Here is a 19,355-nt window from a genome sequence, read left to right as displayed (position 1 = left end):
GAAGAGTGAGAGGGGATTTCATAGAAACTTATAAAACTCTAACAGGGTTAGACAAGGTAGATTCAGAAAGAATGTTCCCAATGATAGGGGAGTCCAGAAGTAGGCAGTCATAGTTTGAGGATATATCAGTCAGGTGTTCAACTGCTTCAGTAACTGGTCCATGCCTTTTTGGGGGAAAGAGTGGGTTGGGGTGGAAGGACCTATGGAGCAGGCCAAGCCTTTGTTAAATTTTAATAGTACAGTTTAAAAAGAATGATAAATTTAACATTTCAAACATTATTTAAAACAGTTAACCTTTTGGCACTGAAGTGAGGAGAAATTTCTTCACCCAGAGAGTGGTGAATGTAAGGAATTCACTTCCACAGGAAGTATTGAGGCCAAAACGTCTGACTTCAAGAAGAAATTAGATATAGCTCTTGCAGCTAAAGGGGTCAAGGGATATGGGGGAAGGGAGAATCAGGATATTGAATTCGATGATCAGCCGTGATCAAAATGAGTGGCAGAGCAGGCTTAAAGGGGCCAAATGGCCTACTCCTGCTTCCAGTTTTTGTGTTTCTATAAATCCTCACTCTTCCTCCAATATAATGTGGCCTTCAGAAAGGCCTCTCTTTCTAGATGGTCAGCTATGACAGGGAACAGGTGTGCTCAGCTTACAAGCCTTTCTCTGTTCCTAATGCACAGGCCAACATGGTTAGTTGGCAGCAGTATGAGCAGATGGGCAACAGAAGATACTAGCAACATGACAGCAAGGTGAACAGAGGGTGGGAACATACAGTGGAATGAAAACCTGGCTGTGCACTATGCAGCTGAGCAATCAGAAGGTCAAATGAACAGCCAGAGAAATAGACAGTAGGCAGATAATTGATGAGTGTCCACAAAAAACCCAGCAATACGCTGGGCAAAGATAGAGGTATGGACAGACAAGCAGTCAAATTGAGTAGCACGCTGGATACTAATGGGATTTGAATACTGAGATGGAAAAGAAAGTACAAAGATCAGAAACCAGCGCATCAGGGGTCAGTGAAGATTATGGAAATAATGAAGACAGAAACCAAACTGAGATTGAGATGGTTATTTTGGAGAGAGAGAGTTTGGCAGTGTGATGAGGCAAGTGATAGAGATTGAACTGCCAGAAAGAAGAGGAAAGATCCCGACCAGCTGGAAAGATGTGGTGGAGAGAGATATAGCAGAATTGGAAAAGGGATGGATGACAGTCTGGGGGAGGTGGAAAAGGGAATTCATAGAATCCCTACAGTGCAGAAAGAGGCAGTTCAGCCCATTGAGCCTACACTGACAACAATTCCACCCAGGTCTTAATCCCCAATCCCACGTATTTACTTTGCTAGTCCCCCCAACACTGAGGGGAAATTTAGCATGGTCGATCAACGATGGCACATTGTTGGGCTGTGGGAGCACCTGGAAGAAACCCATGCAAACGTGGAGAGAGTGTGCAAATTGCACAGGGACAGTGATCAAAGGCTGGAATTGAACCCAGGTCCCTGGGGTTGTGAGGCAGCAGTGCTAACCACTGTGCCATCATGCAACCCACAGGGGGAGAAGCTGAAAGAAGAAGGTTTCTCCACTTCCTTGCCAGTTATCACTATTTTGTATCTTAACTCAGTTACAAATCTTATTATCTGCATAAAATTCAGGAACATCCAAGGTGGTGACTAAAAGGAGATTTAAAATATATATTTTAAGCAACTTGATTGATTTGTCTCTTTTTACTGGTATACGTCACAGACTGCTCATTGTTGATTGGTTATTTTTATACATCTTTTGTATTTCGTTGGAAATTTCATAAACCCACTTCTAATTTGCATGTTCCTGATTGACTGGATTGTGAGCCGTGTTGACAGTCTGAAGTTTGGTTCAGTCAGGTGCAATTGTGACACCCATTTTTCAAGCCAAATGTGATAGCTGAGATAGTCACGCATGAGGCCCCTCAAGAACATACCCGAGAAAACAAGCTTTTTTGAAAATTGCACTGTGTTCCTAATCGCTGTTTGGTATCTTTGATTCCTTTGTAACTCTACATATTGGGTGATATTTACTGGAGGCAACAGGAGAATCACCCACTAACTGGACAGCCAGCAGGAGCTTTTCATCGCCTCTTTTTAGGGAGGCTTATCAAATTAGGTTGCCAGGCAGGCACTTAGCTGAACAATCACGGGCCTTCTCCGGGATAAAGGTTTATGGGGAATGGCACTGCTGACCAATCTGAGGCCACTAGTTCGTCACTGCTTAGCAACTCCACTGGGGAAGCAGTGGCTGCTGACAGTTCCTGAGGTCTCAGATTGCAGTGAGGAAGGGGTAAATGGTAGTGAGGTACGGGTCTCCGGGAAAGGAGCTTTAATAACAAAGGAAGGAGATCTCTTTCAGCGGCTGTCCCCTGCCAGTACCGGGTCCCTTTATCAGGAACTGCCTTTGAACAAGGGACCCCCGCCTTGAAATGTCATTAGAACCCCAGCAAGGTTTGCCACATACCGTGACCCTTGCCTGCAGCATTGGGATTAAACCTTTAAATGGGTATTAATTACCTTATTGGTGTTGGTGAGGGGGGGGTGGGGTGGGAGGGTTCTTAATTGAGGCAGAGGTGAAAAGGCAGCAGGACCCCTGCCTGCCACCTTCCTGGCTGACTAAATACTCCACCACCATCTCCACATCACCAAAGGGGAGGACGTTAAATTCCATCCACCGTGTCACTAGGAATACACACAACAGTGTGTATATATCCGTGAACAGAATAATTCCATATCGCCAGATGTAATTCCTCAGGCTGACATGTCCTCCACTCATTCACCCTTCATGCTCCCCAGTTATGGCCACTTCAAACTGTTCAAAGTTCTCCCAGTCCACATGAAACTGACATCCAGAGCTATGTCTTCTCGGCCTGCTGCAATGCTCCAGTGAAACCCAAGACAAACTGGAGGTACAGCGACTCATCTTCCGATTAGGCATGTTATAGCCCCCTGGACTCAACATTAAGTTCAACAACCTTAAAACTGTGAACCTTCCCTACTACCTTGATCCCTTTTCCAGACAAGGGAAGGGATTGACCTGCTTTAATTTTCTTTGTTCAATCAATGTTGGACGGCCAAATGGAAGGAACCCCAATTTTAGGAGCAGGAGCAATGGGGGGGAAGGGGGGTGGGGAGGAGAAGAGGAGGAGCAGAAGAAGAAATAGGTGGGGGAAGGGAGCAAGATAGGGGATACTCTGGGCATTCTGAGCAGGAACATCATGCAGTAGAGAAGTAATACCATGAACAGAAAGTCATTCACAGCTGCAATTGTAAAGTCCACAGGTTTCAGACTGACTGCTAGTTTTACTCGCCATTTTTTTTGACATTTGGTCAAAAAAGATCTGGAGGTGCGTTTACAGCCCACCCAGCCAGCAACCACAGATTCAAGAAATCGCCACAACCATTTTGCGATTTGTGTGTTATGAGTTCTCTGAAGTCAAGCTAAGTAACTCCCTGGACAATTGTGATGATTCAATTACCATTTCAAACACTTGTCTTCAAACCTCCTCCGTTGATATTTGATCTTTGCAGCCTCTCAGTCTCCAATTCAGTTGTACCAGTCACACCCCCACAAGCTCATTCCTCAGTATGTGATCATAAGACAACGATGTTGCAAAAATAAGAAATGTTCCGACTCACTGTCCTCACAAAAGCAGTAATGTTATAAATAGTGAAACAAGGAAGAATTGCTTGTATGGATTCAGTTGCCAACCTTTGGAAAATAAGTAGCATTAGTTACCAAATTATTTATGAGGTGGAGCCTGGACTGAGGAAATGGTAGAATAGTCTGTGATCATAGATCAATTGCTGGAAAATTGCCATCAAAACACAGGAACAGACAAAGCCATCTTGTTTAAGTAAAAGCTAGTAAGGATCATAAATTCACAGAGTTGTGCTTTTGATGAATGATGTATTAGCTGCCTAAAGCTTCTTGGTGTACGGGTTTCTCGGTAACTGATAGACTTTCAAAAATGCAAAATCATTATGATTTGATGGTCAGTATAAGCAGGTACAAATCATAGTAACAGTCACAACAAAAAATAGGAAGCTTCTGTGCGATTGTGCTCCACCAATACCCCTCCCACTTAATGGGACCTTCCCCCATTGGGGTCCACTCACACGCTGGCCCTGCCATCCTGGCACTGCGACTCCAAACACTGCCAGATTGGTATCACCAAACAGCAGTGCCAGCGTACTGGAGACACTACCATGACACTGCCCGCTCATGTCCCTCTTCACCTGATAGTTATACCCATCTCCGTGCCTCCAGTGTGCTCAGAATGACCGGTTTCCGTTTTTGGAAACCAATAGTGATTCACACTGGTGTGATGTGTCACGTCAGCGGGGCGGTGGAGGGGGGGAGCAATCAATGCTCCCGGAAGCAATGGCATTAAAGCCGATTAATAACATTGAAATGTATTCAAATTGACGCCTACTTCTGCATCATCGGGGAGGGCCAGGGAACATTGTGCTCGAAAATCTCACTGGCGCAAATCCCATTAAGGCTCTCGTATGAGATTTAGTGGCCATAATAGGATTTGTGAGCACGTCAAACAGACTTGGAAAATCTCGGCTCTGTAGCTAACCATGTCCGTTAATTTCGGCTAAGATCAAGTGTAGTATCGACATGCTGTGCTTGGTTAATGTCATTAGGTTACATTTCAACTTCATTTGAAGCAATTTTTATAAGCCGCATCTCAGCCTTTTGGCTAAGATATAAATGAGATCAAGCCTTAGAGGAGGAGTTCTGCCTACTCCAATCAGCTTGCATCATGTAGACCAAGCCCAATACAGGAGATGAGAGCCCTGTCTTGTCAGCTTGGATCGGGAATGTCTCAACCTGTTGAGACTCTGAATTGGACTTGATTTGATTGAATTGGAATAAAAACCAAAAAAAATTAATTTACCATACATTTGCCTGTTTATTTTATTGTATTTTTGTAGATGTGGCATCTAATAGGATCTTTTTTTTGACAAACTCATGCAACAGATAAGTAACACCAAGTGGGTAGATTCTATTTCTTTACATTACGTATATCAAGAGATAATCTTTCTTTACGTCCCGAGAGACATTATTTACTCCGATTGGTACCAGAATAATTTTGCTGCCATTGTATTGAAATTGATTCCATTTGAGACCCTCCCAAGATCATTTCCAGATGGACTGTTCTCGAGATACAAATCGAGGAAGTTAATCAAAATGCAAATCCAGCTGAGAACTGTCAGACAGCTTCACAAAAAAAAGAGTTTGCTGTCTTCGTGTTAGTAACCGAGATCAGAGAATGTTTGTAACGCCTGTTTTCAGGCGACACTATTTTCCTAAATGTTTGGAGGATAACGGCAGACCAAAGCTAAGATGAACTTGAAATAGATGTGTTCAGAATGTAATTTACAAATCTCAGACATCATCATGAGACACGCTGAGTTGTAATGAGCTTCAAGCCATCCCCGTGTATCCACAATAGATTTTATGACAGTGGAGATCAAACTGTTTCATAGAATCCCCTACTATGTAGAAGATGTCATTTGGCTCATTGAGTCTGCACCAACTCTCTGATACAGTGTCTTACCTAGGCACCCTGCCCCCCCACCCACCCCTCCCTATCCTTGTAACACGCACATTCACCATGGCTAATCCCCCTAACCTACATTTTTGGACACTAAGGGGCAATTTACATGGCCAAACCACCTAACCTGCAAATCTTTGGATTCTAAGGCACTAATTGTACTGGCACGGCAGCCCGAGACTCATAAGATTGTGCCAAGACCAACGGGGAATGCCATTCTGCGAGCCTCGCCTGCAGAATGGAGTTCGGAGTGGCTGTGTCAGTAAAATCAGGGCTTAAAGGTCAATTTAGCTTGGCTAATCCACCTAACCTGCACATCTTTGGACACTAAGAGGCACTTTACTGTGGCCGATCCACCTAACCTGCACATCTTTAGAGTACGGGAGGAAATTGGAGCACCCAGAGGAAATCCATGCAGACATGGGGAGAATGTTCAGAGTCCACACGGACAGTGACCCAAGACTGGAATCAAACCCGGCCATGCTAAGCACTGTGCCCCATGCCCTCCTATATGTAATTAGGTAAATGTCTGGGATAATTTCAGCTTAAAAATAAATGTAATCAAGTCTTGATTCTGCCATTAAAATATTACAATTATTAACTAAAGGTTCAAATATTAAAATGTAAATTTAAATATTTATTCCTGTATCATCTTCATTCTTAGAGCAACAGTTTAAAAATACTCATTTGAATTGCATAATTCTTTTTCAAATCAAACATGTTCTCGTTATCTCTGATCTAATTCAGCTGAACATTCAATACTGGAACTAAGTATTAATTTTATGTTGGCCTGTGTTTCGGTTGAACATTCATTCGGAGTTTTTGAACAGTTTGCAAGCGTGGCATCTGTCAAAAATGAGACGCATGTCCTTCAGTTGCATAATCAGAATCTTTCTGTGTGACTTGTCTGCAATATTGCACACCCGGTAATCCGAAACCTCAAGTACACAAACCATTGCTGTAGAAACTCATTTCCTTGACGAAATTGCACGAGGAAATGTCTGTCAATTACAGATGAAGGTGATGGATGGCTCAGTTGACTGCTGTATGATTTGACATGAATAATTTTCCCAAATGTATATTTATCATAACAAATTAATTACGTTTCAACACTTCCCAAACTTTCCCTCATGAATAGTTAATACTCAGGTTACAGTTCGAGAAATTTCACGTCAATTTATGCAAGCTGTGTTTATGTTGCACTCAGAGCTGGTGCATAATAGCTGCCCTCTTTTAGTAGCTGACAACATTTTAAAAAGCACCAGGACTAATGACACACTTAACACCATTTGAGAAAACAACATTTGTCAAAATATGTACTGCACTTTTAATCATATTATTTATTTTCAATCTATCCAGGATAATGTTAGCAAACAATGCGTGCGTGTATACGATTGTAAATATGTAAGTGCTGATTGGAAAAAGAGAAATGTTTTTAAATGGGACACGGTTCCTTTTGAGGGGCAACTTGTTTTAGCGGCAGACCCTTGGGGCAGACGTTTTAGGCTTTAATGGGGGTGGCTGGGTGTGAAGATTCTAGCTGTTAGCCACTATCCCAGTTGGTTGGCACCATCCTGGCAATTGGCTATTATCCTGGAGATAGAGTGCAGCAGGGTACATAAACTTACTTCCATCCACCTGAATGTGGTGCACAACCATTTAAGGGGCATGAAAAGGCATATTAATTTGATTTTATTTATTATTGTCACGTGTATTAGTAACCAGTGAAAAGTATTATTTTTTGTACACTATACAAAGCAAACCGTACACAGAGAAGGAAAGGAGAGAGTGCAGAATGTAGTGTTATAGTCATAACTGGGGCATAGAGGAAGGTCAACTTAATATAACTTGGTCCATTCAAAAGTCTGATGGCAGCAGGGAAGAAACTGACTTTGAGTTGGTTGGCACATGATCTCAAACTTTTGTATCTTTTCCCCGTCGGAAGAGGATGGAAGAGAGAATGTCCGGGTGCAAGGGGTCCTTGATTATGCTGGCTGCTTTTCCGAGGCAGTGGGAAGCATAGACAGTGTCACTGGATGGAGGCTGGTTTGAGTGATGGACAGGGCTTCATTCACTACCCTTTGTAGTTTCTCATGGTCTTGGGCAGAGCAGGAGCCATACCAAGCTGTGATTCAACCAGAAAGAATGCTTTGTATGGTGCATCTATAGAAGTTGGTGAGAGTTGTAGCAGATGTGCCAAATTTCCTTAGCCTCCTGAGAAAGTCGAGGCATTGGTGGGCTTTCTTAACTATAGCGTCCGCATGGAGGGACCAGGTTGTTGGTGATCCGAACACCTAAAACTTGAAACTCTTGAACATTTCCATTGATGTAGACAGGGACATGCCTTCAGGTACGCTTCCTGAAGTCAATGACCATCTCCTTCATTTTGTTGACATTGAGGGAGAGATTATTGTCTGTCGTGTCAAGGTCAATTGTGAGACCTTGACTGGAATTATCCATGCTTGGGACCCACTGAGGCTTCATGGACCTGGCCAGATGACTGGAGGCAGCTGCCCGGCAGCTGACAGTATGTCATGTACTCCAGGCAAGCTTTGAGGCCCTGCCTAGTTGCTCTGCCGCTGGTCATCCGATTGATTAGCTCCCCCTCCACAATGATGACACCTTTCAAACGTTGGCCACCTATTGACCTTTCAGTTTTGAGAACCCATCCACTATCTTTCGTTGAATAGTAAACCTGTCCTCTGGCCACTCTGGCCTCAGAAAAAAAACCACTATCAGGAGACTGGTTCCTACAATGTGGGTTTGTGACCCCCACCCCCCCATTGTGATCCCAATAATGGGTCTCATCCAAAACTCAAAATTCTATTCTTGATTATCAGGGGAAGCTACAGGCAGGGTTGATGTTCCTGTATGGAAATCAACCTTGGCAGGTTAAAAGCTGATACTATCCTGTCTGCGTGGTAATGTGCTGTTAGCACAAAATGGGTGAGCCATCCTGGCAAAGACTGTAAAAATGCAAAGCGCTCACTGGTGCTGGGGGCAGATAATTGTGTGGGTGTGATGATTCCAATCCAAAAACCTTGAGAAAGACTTAAATGCTACCTCAGCTCGCATGCAGTGCTTACCCAAATCGGAAAGGCAAGTAATTAATTAATGCCCACCAAAAACTAGGGATAAGGAAATTCTGTGTGCAGGCTTGAGACTGTGGTTCTGTCTATGGTGGCACCAGTCCTATGATTCATATGGGCAGTAGGTATCTATACAGCAAATGGCACTGCTCTGCATGTGGTTTTCGGCTAGTCGTGGATCTTGCGAAGACCTTAGCCGTAACTAGGTAGGTGCAATAAAACCAGCAAACACGTATAAAACATTGACTCACTCTCAACCAGTGTATTGCCTCCAGTTCCAAGTGCCACAAAGGTGTGAAGATTTTCAAGAGTTTGCCAGAGTGGTTCACCAGAATGGTTTCAGCAATAAGGAGCAAGGATTGGAGAAATTGGACCTGTTTTCTTCGGAGAAGATGTGAAAGAGGTATACAAAATCAGGAGGGATCTGGAGAGGATAGATGGGGGAAAATATGTTCCCGCCGTTGGAAAGATTGAGAACAAGAGATTGAAGGCAATTGCTGGGAGAAGCAATGGAGACATGAAGAGAAGTGTTTTTTTTCCCTAAGGCACAAGCAGTGATTTATGTGTTGCTGGTACTGCAAATCCAACCCCAATGAATGTGTAGCTCTCCCAGCAAGTTTTGATCAAGGCATTTGCAGCAAAATTTACAATGAGCAAACCTTGTGCAATGGGGCACATTATATTGACATTGGGCAGAATTAGCTCTGACTTTTTTGCCACAGGAGTCATAGCGGGCAAGACATGGACCATGCAAAAGTCCGTTGACCTCAGGATTTTTCAGTGTTGGGGTAAGCGCTGCTGAAAAATCCCGCCCATAGTGGACTAGAATCCAGAGGTCTAGATCCATGCACTGACAACATGAGTTCAAATCTGAAGGAATGTAAACTCAATTAATTATTAAATCAGGAATAAAAATCTTGCCTGTGTTTTCATGCAGCAAACGTTTAAGATCTGGAATGCTCTGCCTGAGATTGTGGTGGGGGCAAGTTCAATCAAGGCGTTCAAGGGGCAGTTGGATTATTATCTGAAATGAAAAATTGCTGGAGGGATGCTGGGAAAGAAAGGAGAATGACAGAGATGCATTGCTCATTTGGAGCACCAGCATAGACATGATGGGCCAAAGGGCCTCCATTTGTCTTATAACAGTTCTGTGATTCTGTGAAATATGGTTGATGGAATTTAGTCAGGTCAGCCAATCAGACTTTGCTTCCTGATGATCACTTTTCTTGTGCATTCTATAAAACCTGTCATATTATGGCTGTGGTGTTTCTGAAAAGCTATCCCACAAAACAGTTAACTGAACCTTCATGCATATGTGGGCCACTGGGTCACCTTGAGAGTTGGATCCTCCATTTGACTCAGTAGTTGTCCTCATGAGGTGTGGTCATGTCTGATGGTGCACTGCAGTACCAGGGACAGTGCCGATTCTTGCCATGCACCGGACCTGTGTGATAACCTCTTCAATGCATCATCCCAGCAGCTCAGAGAGAGAGATTCTCATTCAGAAACCTGTGATGGCAGTTCTAGGTCGTGCAGGCAAAGAGCATTAAACATTTGGAACAAAGGCTTGGGAGACACTCAGCGCCTGGTAGAAATAACATTTCAAAAAAAACACAGAAAAGCAGACCAGACTTGCTGTAACAATCTTTCTTATCATGCATACTTGTACATTTTTTTATTCATTCGTGGGACATGAGCATCAATGGCTGGCCAGCATTTATTGCCCATCCAGTTGAGAGTCAAGCACTTTGCCTCATGTGGACCAGACCAGTTAAGGACGGCAGATAACTGAGCCACGACAGATCAGCCATGATCTTATTGAATGGCGGGGCAGGCTCGAAGGGCTGGATGGCCTGCTCCTGCTCCTATTTCTTATGTTCTTATTATGTTCTTATGTTCTAAAGGAAGGAAATGTCCTAAAGGGTATTAGTGAACCAGATGGGTTTTTCAACAATGGTTTCATTGTTACCAGTAGATTCTTAATTCCAGATATTTTTTATTGAATTCAAATTCCACCATCTGCAGTGGTGGGATTCAAATCCGGGTCCCCAGAACATTAGCTGAATTTCTGGATGAATAGTCTAGTAATAATACCACTAGGCCACCACTTCCCCTTTGTACTGCCCAGCATGAAACAAGGATGATCATTTTGTTGTGACATGTAAGTGTGAAAAGAGACAAGAATACATGATAGATGTCTAAATGATGCTCTAAACTACACGGTACTATAGTGAAGCTCCCCTCTATGTCAAGCAAAATGCCGTAGACATCGGTGGGATTAGAAAATCCAGCCTGCAGCCAATGGTGAGCTGCCTCTGCCATCAGAGAAGGCGCCGCCGCAGAGGTGGGGAGGTAGGGTGTGGGGGGCAGTCTGGAGATCCTGCCCAACATGTTTCCATAAAAATAAAATTGATGAATTGAAATACAACTGAGATGTAGCATGGGCGGCAGTGTGATACAGTGGTTAACACTGCTGCCTCATATCACCAAGGACTCAGGTTCAATTTCTAGCCTCAGGTGACTGTGTGGAGTCTGCACGTTCTCCCTGTGTCTGCATGGATTTCCTCTGGGTGTTCTGTTTTCCTCCCACAGTCCAAAGATGTGCCGATTAGGTGGATTGACCATGCTAAATTTCCCCTTAAGTGTCACGGGGATTAGCAGGGTAAATATGTGGGGGTTATAGGGATAGGGCTTGGGTGGCATGGTTGTTGGTGCAGATGCAATGGGCCAAATTGCCGCCTCCTGCTCTGTAGGGATTCTATGAATCTATGAAAAGGATTGCAGTGACAAAGGGCCAGCTGAAACAGTTAGGATTGTCTTTACTCTTTGTAATGTAATGATGAGAATAGCAAACAGAAAGAAGGAAGCAGTAACTTTAGTGTGCAGTTGTATGGCCGCCACCACAATTGGCTGCAATTCCTGTAACTTCGTTTCACAACCAGCATTGATTGTGCCAAGTAAACGCAGACGAGATTTCAGTAGTTTGGACTTGCAAACGCTCGTGGCTTGACTCCAGGGCTGTAGGTTCAAATTCCCAGAGTGCTGATTCCCTTTATGGTGATGGGCTTTCATGATTGAACAGCTATTAGGTTGAATTATAGCAAACCATTGCACTGTGGGGAGGGAAATGCTGACACTTCATTGCTACAGGCACCATTCTTTGCCATGGATTAATCAAGGTGTATATGAAGGGACTGCCTGACCATCCAATAGCAAAAAAGGTTCAGCATCTAACTTTAAAGATTTTGCCAAACAGATCACCCAATGGGGGATTTCGCACTTTGTTCCCTGACAGCTTTTTACATTGTATTAAAGTTTAAGAGCGCAATTACTCAAATGCGTGTCAGATTTGTGCTTGTTCGGTCGGTGATAGAACAAAGATGTCAAAAATGGGTTTTAATTCAGGAGAGGAAAAAGGCAAAAATGTTTTAAAAAGTAATTTTGACCTTTATACCATCCCAAGGCAAAACCAGAGGCATTGAGTTTATCTGCTGTTCAACGCTGAATGTTCAATTGACCCTTAGTGTCCCAAGATTTGTAGATTAGGGGGATTAGCGGGGTAAATATGTCAGATTACAGGAATGGGACATGGGATGGGCCTGGGTGAGATGCTGTGTTGGAGAGTCACTGCAGACTTGATGGGCCGAGTGGCAGACTTGATGGGCCAAGTGGCAGCCTCCGGCACTGTAGGGATTCTATGAATACAGATTTTACTTTGTTTATGTCCTCTTCTCCCACATTGTGGGGCATTTTTTTTCCCTGAGGCACTAGCAGCCATTGATGTTCTACTTGTCCCAGCAAGTTTTGATCAATGTATTTGGAGTAAAATTTAAAATGAGCCAACCGCGTCTAGTGGAACATGGTATTTAGTTGGGAGCATAGTGGTAATGTTATTGGAAAAGTAATCCAGAGGCCAGGGCACATGTTCTGGAGACATGAGTTCACGTCCAAAGGAACATAGAACATAGAACACTACAGCGAATTTAAATTTAATTAGTTATTAAAGTTGGAATAAAAAGCTAGTCTTGGAAATGGATGATCATGAAACCAGAGGATTGTGAAAATCCATTTGGTTCATTAAAGTTCTTCAGGGAAGGAAAGCAGGTGTCCCTTACCCAATCTAGTCCATACCTGATTCTAGATCCACAGCAGTAAGGTTGACACTTAACCCCAAAGATGTGCAGGTTAGGCGGATTGGCCATGATAAATTGCCCCTTAGTGTCAGGGGTTCTAGTTAGGGTAAATGCATGAGGTTATGGGGATAGGGCCTGGTTGGGATTGCGGTCGGTGCAGACTCGATGGGCCAAATGGTCTCCTTCCGCACTGTAGGGGATTCTATGTTTTATAACTACCCTCTGAAATAGTCTATCAATCTCTCAAGGCAATTCAGGATGGGCAGTAAGTGCTGGCTTTGCCAGCGATGCTCATATCCCAAGTACAAATGTAACAAAAGATATGGACACATTTTACAAACCCCCTGATGGCTCAAGGGGCTCTGGGTGGGATCCTATTGAGTACTCTTAACCAATTATTTCAGCTTTTTACCTATTTGCTATCTTATGTCAACTGTTCCACACGGTGTGACTTTGAGCTGTGTAATATGATGAAGATGTAGAACATTGGCCATTAAAATGAATTAGTTTACTTTTTCCAACTTGACATGTTGCTTTTGAACTAAAGAAGAATTTTTTACTTTCACAGAGTAAAAAACAAGAGATCCCTCGTGAAGACCAAGGGCCCACCATCAAAAACCTAGATTTCTGGCCTAAACTCATTACTTTGATGGTTTCTTGTGTAGATGAGGATAAGACAGCCTACACTCCTGTCCTCAACCAGTAAGTATAGTCATTATTTGCTGCGCTCCAGACACACTGTGCTAAATAGGAAACTGATTCTGAAATGATATTAAACCTCAGTTCTTGTTGCCAATAAAGAATCCTAATGAGATTAACTTCAAGGGTAACTATTACAGTTACTTTCACACTGGCATATTGTTGTTTATTTTATTTAACATACACATTATACTGCAACAGACTGAAAGGATGTGACAAAATTAATTACTGTGTCAGAGGGAATGGTTGCTGAGTGGAAGTACTTGGATTCCATTTGGTAGCTTGTTTTGCAATCGAAGATTTTATCACGGCGAAGATTTATTAAATTTGCAATTTGTTGTTACTGATTTCACTGTGAAGAGCAAACAGAAAGCCTCACAGCTCCCCAGTCCAATATTGAAAATCATGGGGGAAAATTCACGTTCCATCCCTTCTAACTTCAAAGTTTCTTCAAACCAGCCAGTTGTCATTTGGAAATTTAACCCTCAACAAAAGATAATGAAAAAAAGAAGCAGGATGTTGCTAAATATCATAGAATCCCTACAGTGCAGAAGGAGACCATTTGTCCGATCGAGTCTGCACTGACTCTCTGACAAGGATACCACTCAGACCCTTTTTCTGTGCCCCCTCACCCCCGAATTTACCCTGTTAATCCCCCTAACCTGCACATCTTTTTGATCTTAAGTTTTAAATTGTATTTATTTGTGTCACAAGTGGACTTACATTAATACTGCACAGAAGTTACTGTGAAAATCCCCTAGTTATCACACTCTGGCGCCTGTTCGGGTACACTGAGGGAGAATTTAGCATGGCCAGTGCACCTAGCCAGCATATTTTTCAGACTGTGGGAGGAAAACCGGAGCACCTGGAGGAAACCCAGACAGACATGGGGAGCACTGATAGTTACCCGAGCTGGGAATCAAACCTGGGACCCTGGCACAGTGAGGCAACAGTGCTAACGACTGTGCCACCATACCACTATCTTGAGACACCAAGGGGCAGTTTAGCATGGCCAATTCACTTAACCTTTTTTGGACTGTCAGAGGAAAGAGGCGCACCCACAGGAAATCCATGCAGACATTGGGAGAACTTGCAAACTCCACACGGACGGTCAGACAGTTAACCGAGGCTGGAATTGAACCTGGGCCCCTGGCGCAGTGAGGCAGCAATGCTAAACACTGTGCCATCGTGCCCGCCCAAATATATATTTTTTTTATTGAATTCAAATCTGCTGTGGCAGGATTTGAACCGGATGCGCAGAACATTAGCCAAGTTTCTGGATGAATAGTCCAGTGATAATATCACTAGGTCATCGCCTCCCCTAAATATGCAAGAATAGGAAAGCTAAGAGCTGAGTGAAGCAATAGTATTGTGCTACAATCAGCTTGAAATCTTCCCTTTTCTATAATGGAGTTTGCCTCATTACACACCAGTACTCACAAGTAAATCATAATCCATTAGTGAGAGATCTGTGGCCACCAGATGCAAATTTACTCCAGCAGATTAATGTTGGTTCATGGTCACCACTTGTTGCATTTGTTGTTCTTTAAATTATAACAATACTACTTATACTCCAAATAGGAAATGTAGAATCAGGCTTTCTGATAATTTTGCCACAAAAGCTTAATTTACCACGGGCGGGATTTTCCAGACATGCTCGCCCCAAGACGGAAAATCCTGCCCGAGGTCAGTGGACCTTTGCATGGTGCTGTCCCACCTGCTATGATTCCCATGGCAGGCAGCATAGGAAACTTCTACTCCTTGTCGTGACAAATTTTTCTCTCTGCATATCTGTGCCACTGTTTGTCAGTTCCACGACACACAAGCCTTTCACCAGAAAAAAATGTTATAAAACGCAGTGAAGTGTTGCCCCTTGAAGTGCTAAAGATGTTTCTTGTATCCGTGGAATGCAGCACAATTATAATGCTGTATAAATCCTGTTTTATGGTTTCTTTTAATAAAGAACTGGATACAGTCTCTGGTTTCATAACAGGCTACATTATGCTTCTGCTAGTTGTCAGTACCTATAAAGTGTAAGCAAGCAGATTACTAGCAGCCTCAGAAAAATTTAGACAACCAACTGCGAAAACCTTTCTAATTTATCCTTGGCTGTAAAATTACATTACAAAATACGAATAGAGCTTGCAATTTGAGACAGCACGGTGGCACAGTGGTTAGCATTGCTGCCTCACAGCACTAGAGACCCAGGTTTGATTCCTGGCTTGGGCCACTGTCTGTGTAGAGTTTGCAAGTTCTCCCTGTATCTGCGTGGGTTTCCTCCGGGTGCTCTGGTTTCCTCCCACAGACTGAAAGATGTGCTGGTTAGGTGCCATTGGCCATGCTAAATTCTCCCTCGGCGCCGGAATAGGGCAACCAGGGGATTTTCACAGTAACTTCATTGCAGTGTTAATAGAAACCTACTCTTGACTAATAAATAAACTTTAACATTTTACTTTAATTCACAATGATTGATATGCTTAAAGTTTCCATCACTGCTATTTTAGTGAAAAATTTAATCATTTAGTTTAAACAGAGCAAATGCCTCTGCTAAAATATTGCAGAGTGGAATTTCAAGTAATCCAGCTGGGCATCTGTTCACTATCGCTTAGTACAAGTTACGTGACATTATTATTTGGCCCATCCGCTATTTATGCAATTCCGAGGGAAACACAGCCCAGAAAGCCAATTGCCAAATGTTTAAGTTATTCATTGCTGGAATAAAGTCTTGATCTCATTATGCCAGAGCCACCAAATTACCCCAAACTGTCATTGGTAGCTGCAATGAAGTTAGTGTGAAAATCCCCTACTCGCCACACTATGGTGCCTGTTTGGTTACACCGAGGGAGAATTTAGCATGGCCAATGCATCTGACTGGCACAGCTTTCAGACTGTGGGAGGAAACCGGAGCACCCAGAGGAAACTCATGCAGACGTAGGAAGAACATGCAGACTCTGTACAGTGGCCCAAGCCAGGAACTGAATGCAGGTTCCCTGGCACTGTGAGGCAGCAGTGCTAGCCACTGTGCCAGAAGACCAACCTAAGTGCATCTGTATGTGCATTTTCTACGATTAGATTTATCTGACTATCTACGTGGAATGGTTCTCTGCCTGTTTAATCAATTCCATGTACATTAAGTACTATTAAATGATTTGAGATAAAAATTGTCAGAACTCAAATAATTTCAAACTAATTAAAGATGAGGTGGAATTTTACTGGAAAAAATTGAATCAATCTAAACAAAGTTTACACTATTTTTTGTGTATTTACAGAGTTGAAACATCCATATTTCATTGAACTGACCTCTGTGTCGTCCTGCAGTTTAGTTTACTTATGCGTAGGAGCACAGGAACAGGTGTAGGTCATTCAGCCCCTTGATCCTGTTCTGCCATTCAATGAAATTTTGGCTGATCTGTGGCCTAACTCCATATACCTGCCCTTGGTCCATTCCCTTTAATACTTCTGCTTAACAAAAATGTATCTATCATAGAAACCTTACAGTACAGAAAGAGGCCATTCAGCCCATCGGGTCTGCACCGACCATAAACCCACCCAGGCCCTACCCCCATATCCCTACATATATTTTACCTGCTAATCCCTCTAACCTACGCATCTCAGGACACTAAGGGGCAATTTTTAGCATGGCCAATCATGGCCTAACCCACACATCTTTAGACTGTGGGAGGAAACCGGGGTACCCAGAGGAAACCCACGCAGGCACGAGGAGAATGTGCAAACTCCACACAGACAATGAAGCCGGGAATCGAACCCAGGTCCCTGGAGCTGCGAAGCAGCAGTGCTAACCACTGTGCGACCGTGCCGCCCCAGATTTAAAACTAGTAACTGATTGAGCATCAATTGCCGTTTGTGGAAGAGAGTTCCAAACCTCTACCACTCTTTGTGGAAATGCTTCCTAACATCTCTCCTGAATGGTCTGACCCTAATTTTTAGATTGTGCCCCCTAGTTCTACAATCTCCTTCAACGAGTGGAAATAATCTACCTTTATCTACCACATCTTTTCCTGTTAATATGTTGAAGATTTTGATCAGATCACCCCTTAACATTCCAAACTCTGGAGAAACCAGGTCTAATTTGTATAATCTCTCTTCATGCCTTAACCCCTGAAGTCTAGATATCATTCTTGTAAATCTATGCTACACTCCCTCCAAGGCCAGTATACCCTTCCTTAGGTGTGGTGCCCAGATCTGCTCCCAGTGACTCCATATGGGGTCTAACCAGGGTTTTGTGCAGCTGCAGCAAAACTTCTGTGTCCTAACGCACCAGTCGTCTAGATATGAAAGCCAGCATCCTTGATTATTTTCTGCACCTGTTTGTGGCATTTTCAAGATCTATGCACCTGAACCCCCAAATCTCTTTGGACATCCATTGTATTTAATTTTGTACCATCTAGAAATGTGAAGTTATCCAAAATGGATAACCTCATGCTCATTTACATTGGAATCCATCTGCCACAGTTTTGCCCATTCACCGAGTCTATCAAAAGTTGAAAGTTATTTATTAGTCACAAGTCGGCTTACACTGACACTGTAATGAGGTTACTGTGAAAACCCCCTAGTCGCCACACTCCAGCACCTGTTCAGGTACACTGAGGGAGAATTTAACACGGCCAATGCACCTAACCAGCGCATTATTGGGATTGTGGGAGGAAACCGGAGCATCTGGAAGAAACTCACGCAGACACGGGAAGAATGTGCAAACTCCTCACAGACAGTGACCCAAGCCGGGAATCGAAGCCGGGTCCCTGCCACTGTGAAGCAGCAGTGCCAACCATTTTGCCACCATGCTGCCCCTATATCCCTTCCTAGTTTGACGCTGTTGTCTACACTATATACAGTGTAATTGTAAAAGCTGAATGCATATTAAATACACATTGTGCTGACAAGTTACATCATAGTACACCTAATTAAAGTCATCCTTCTGTAATATTGGTAATCAGGGAGAGACTCTGCTAAGTTGAGAAGGCAGAGGTATAATCTGTATCCATTTGCAAACCTAAAGATGCACCTTGCAAAATGTTGCCTCTGAGCATTTGTTTGACTGTTTCCAACTGTAAAACTCACTAATGTTTGGCAGTGCAAAATTTGGAGAAGGCTGGACAGAATGGAGCAGGGATGTGATATCCTTCGGCTGGAGGGTCTAGAATAAGGTGTCACAATCTCAGGCACTGGGAGAGGCCATTTAGGACAGAGACGAGGAAAAATTCCTTCACTCGGAGGGTGGTGAAGCTAAGGAATTCTCTGCCACTGATGGCTGTGGAGGCCAAGTCACTGAATGTACTTCAAAAGAAAATAGATCAATTTCTAGACTCGAAGGGCGGAATTTTCCTGTCCCACCCACCACGGGAATCATAGCGGGTGGTACACAGACCATGCAAAGGTGCATTGACTTTGGGTGGGATTTACCAGTCTAGGGGTGAGTGCGGCTGGAAAATCCCACCCAGAGGGTGTCAACAGGTATAGAGGGAGCTCTGGAATATGGTGTTGAGATAGAGGATTAGCCATGCTCATGTTGAATGGTGGAGCAGGTTTGAAGAGCCGAGTGGCCTACTTCTGCTCCTGTTTTCTATGTTTCTAGTGCACCTTAACATATTTTCACACTTTAATACCTCTTCAAAATTATTGGTCAGAATAACATTTTTAACAGCTCAACTAATTAGCTGTGAACATTCATTTTTCCACCTCATTTCAGTGTGGAACAAAGCTCTGCATTTCTGAATGGAATTTCTGAATTTTTGCTGGCCCAGTGCACTTAAGAACATAAGAAATAGGAGCAGGAGTAGGCCATCTAGCCCTTCGAAAGATGCAAACTGTTGTATAACTAATGCA

General features: G+C 43.3%; 1 protein-coding gene across 1 annotated transcript in view; it reads left to right on the top strand.

The window, feature by feature from the left end:
* Positions 1–19,355, top strand: part of LOC145359668 (protein unc-13 homolog C-like) — a 396,096-nt gene that overhangs the window by 205,166 nt on the left and 171,575 nt on the right. The window contains 1 exon segment of the mRNA XM_080214409.1: positions 13,381–13,514. Coding sequence (XP_080070535.1) covers positions 13,381–13,514 — 134 coding nt within the window.

The sequence above is a fragment of the Carcharhinus amblyrhynchos genome, chromosome 28 (assembly GCF_965287045.1).
Source record: "Carcharhinus amblyrhynchos chromosome 28, sCarAmb.v2.hapA, whole genome shotgun sequence".
Classification (NCBI taxonomy): domain Eukaryota; kingdom Metazoa; phylum Chordata; class Chondrichthyes; order Carcharhiniformes; family Carcharhinidae; genus Carcharhinus; species Carcharhinus amblyrhynchos.
Note: the sequence above shows the minus strand (reverse complement) of the source record. Positions and strands in the feature narration are given on the sequence as shown.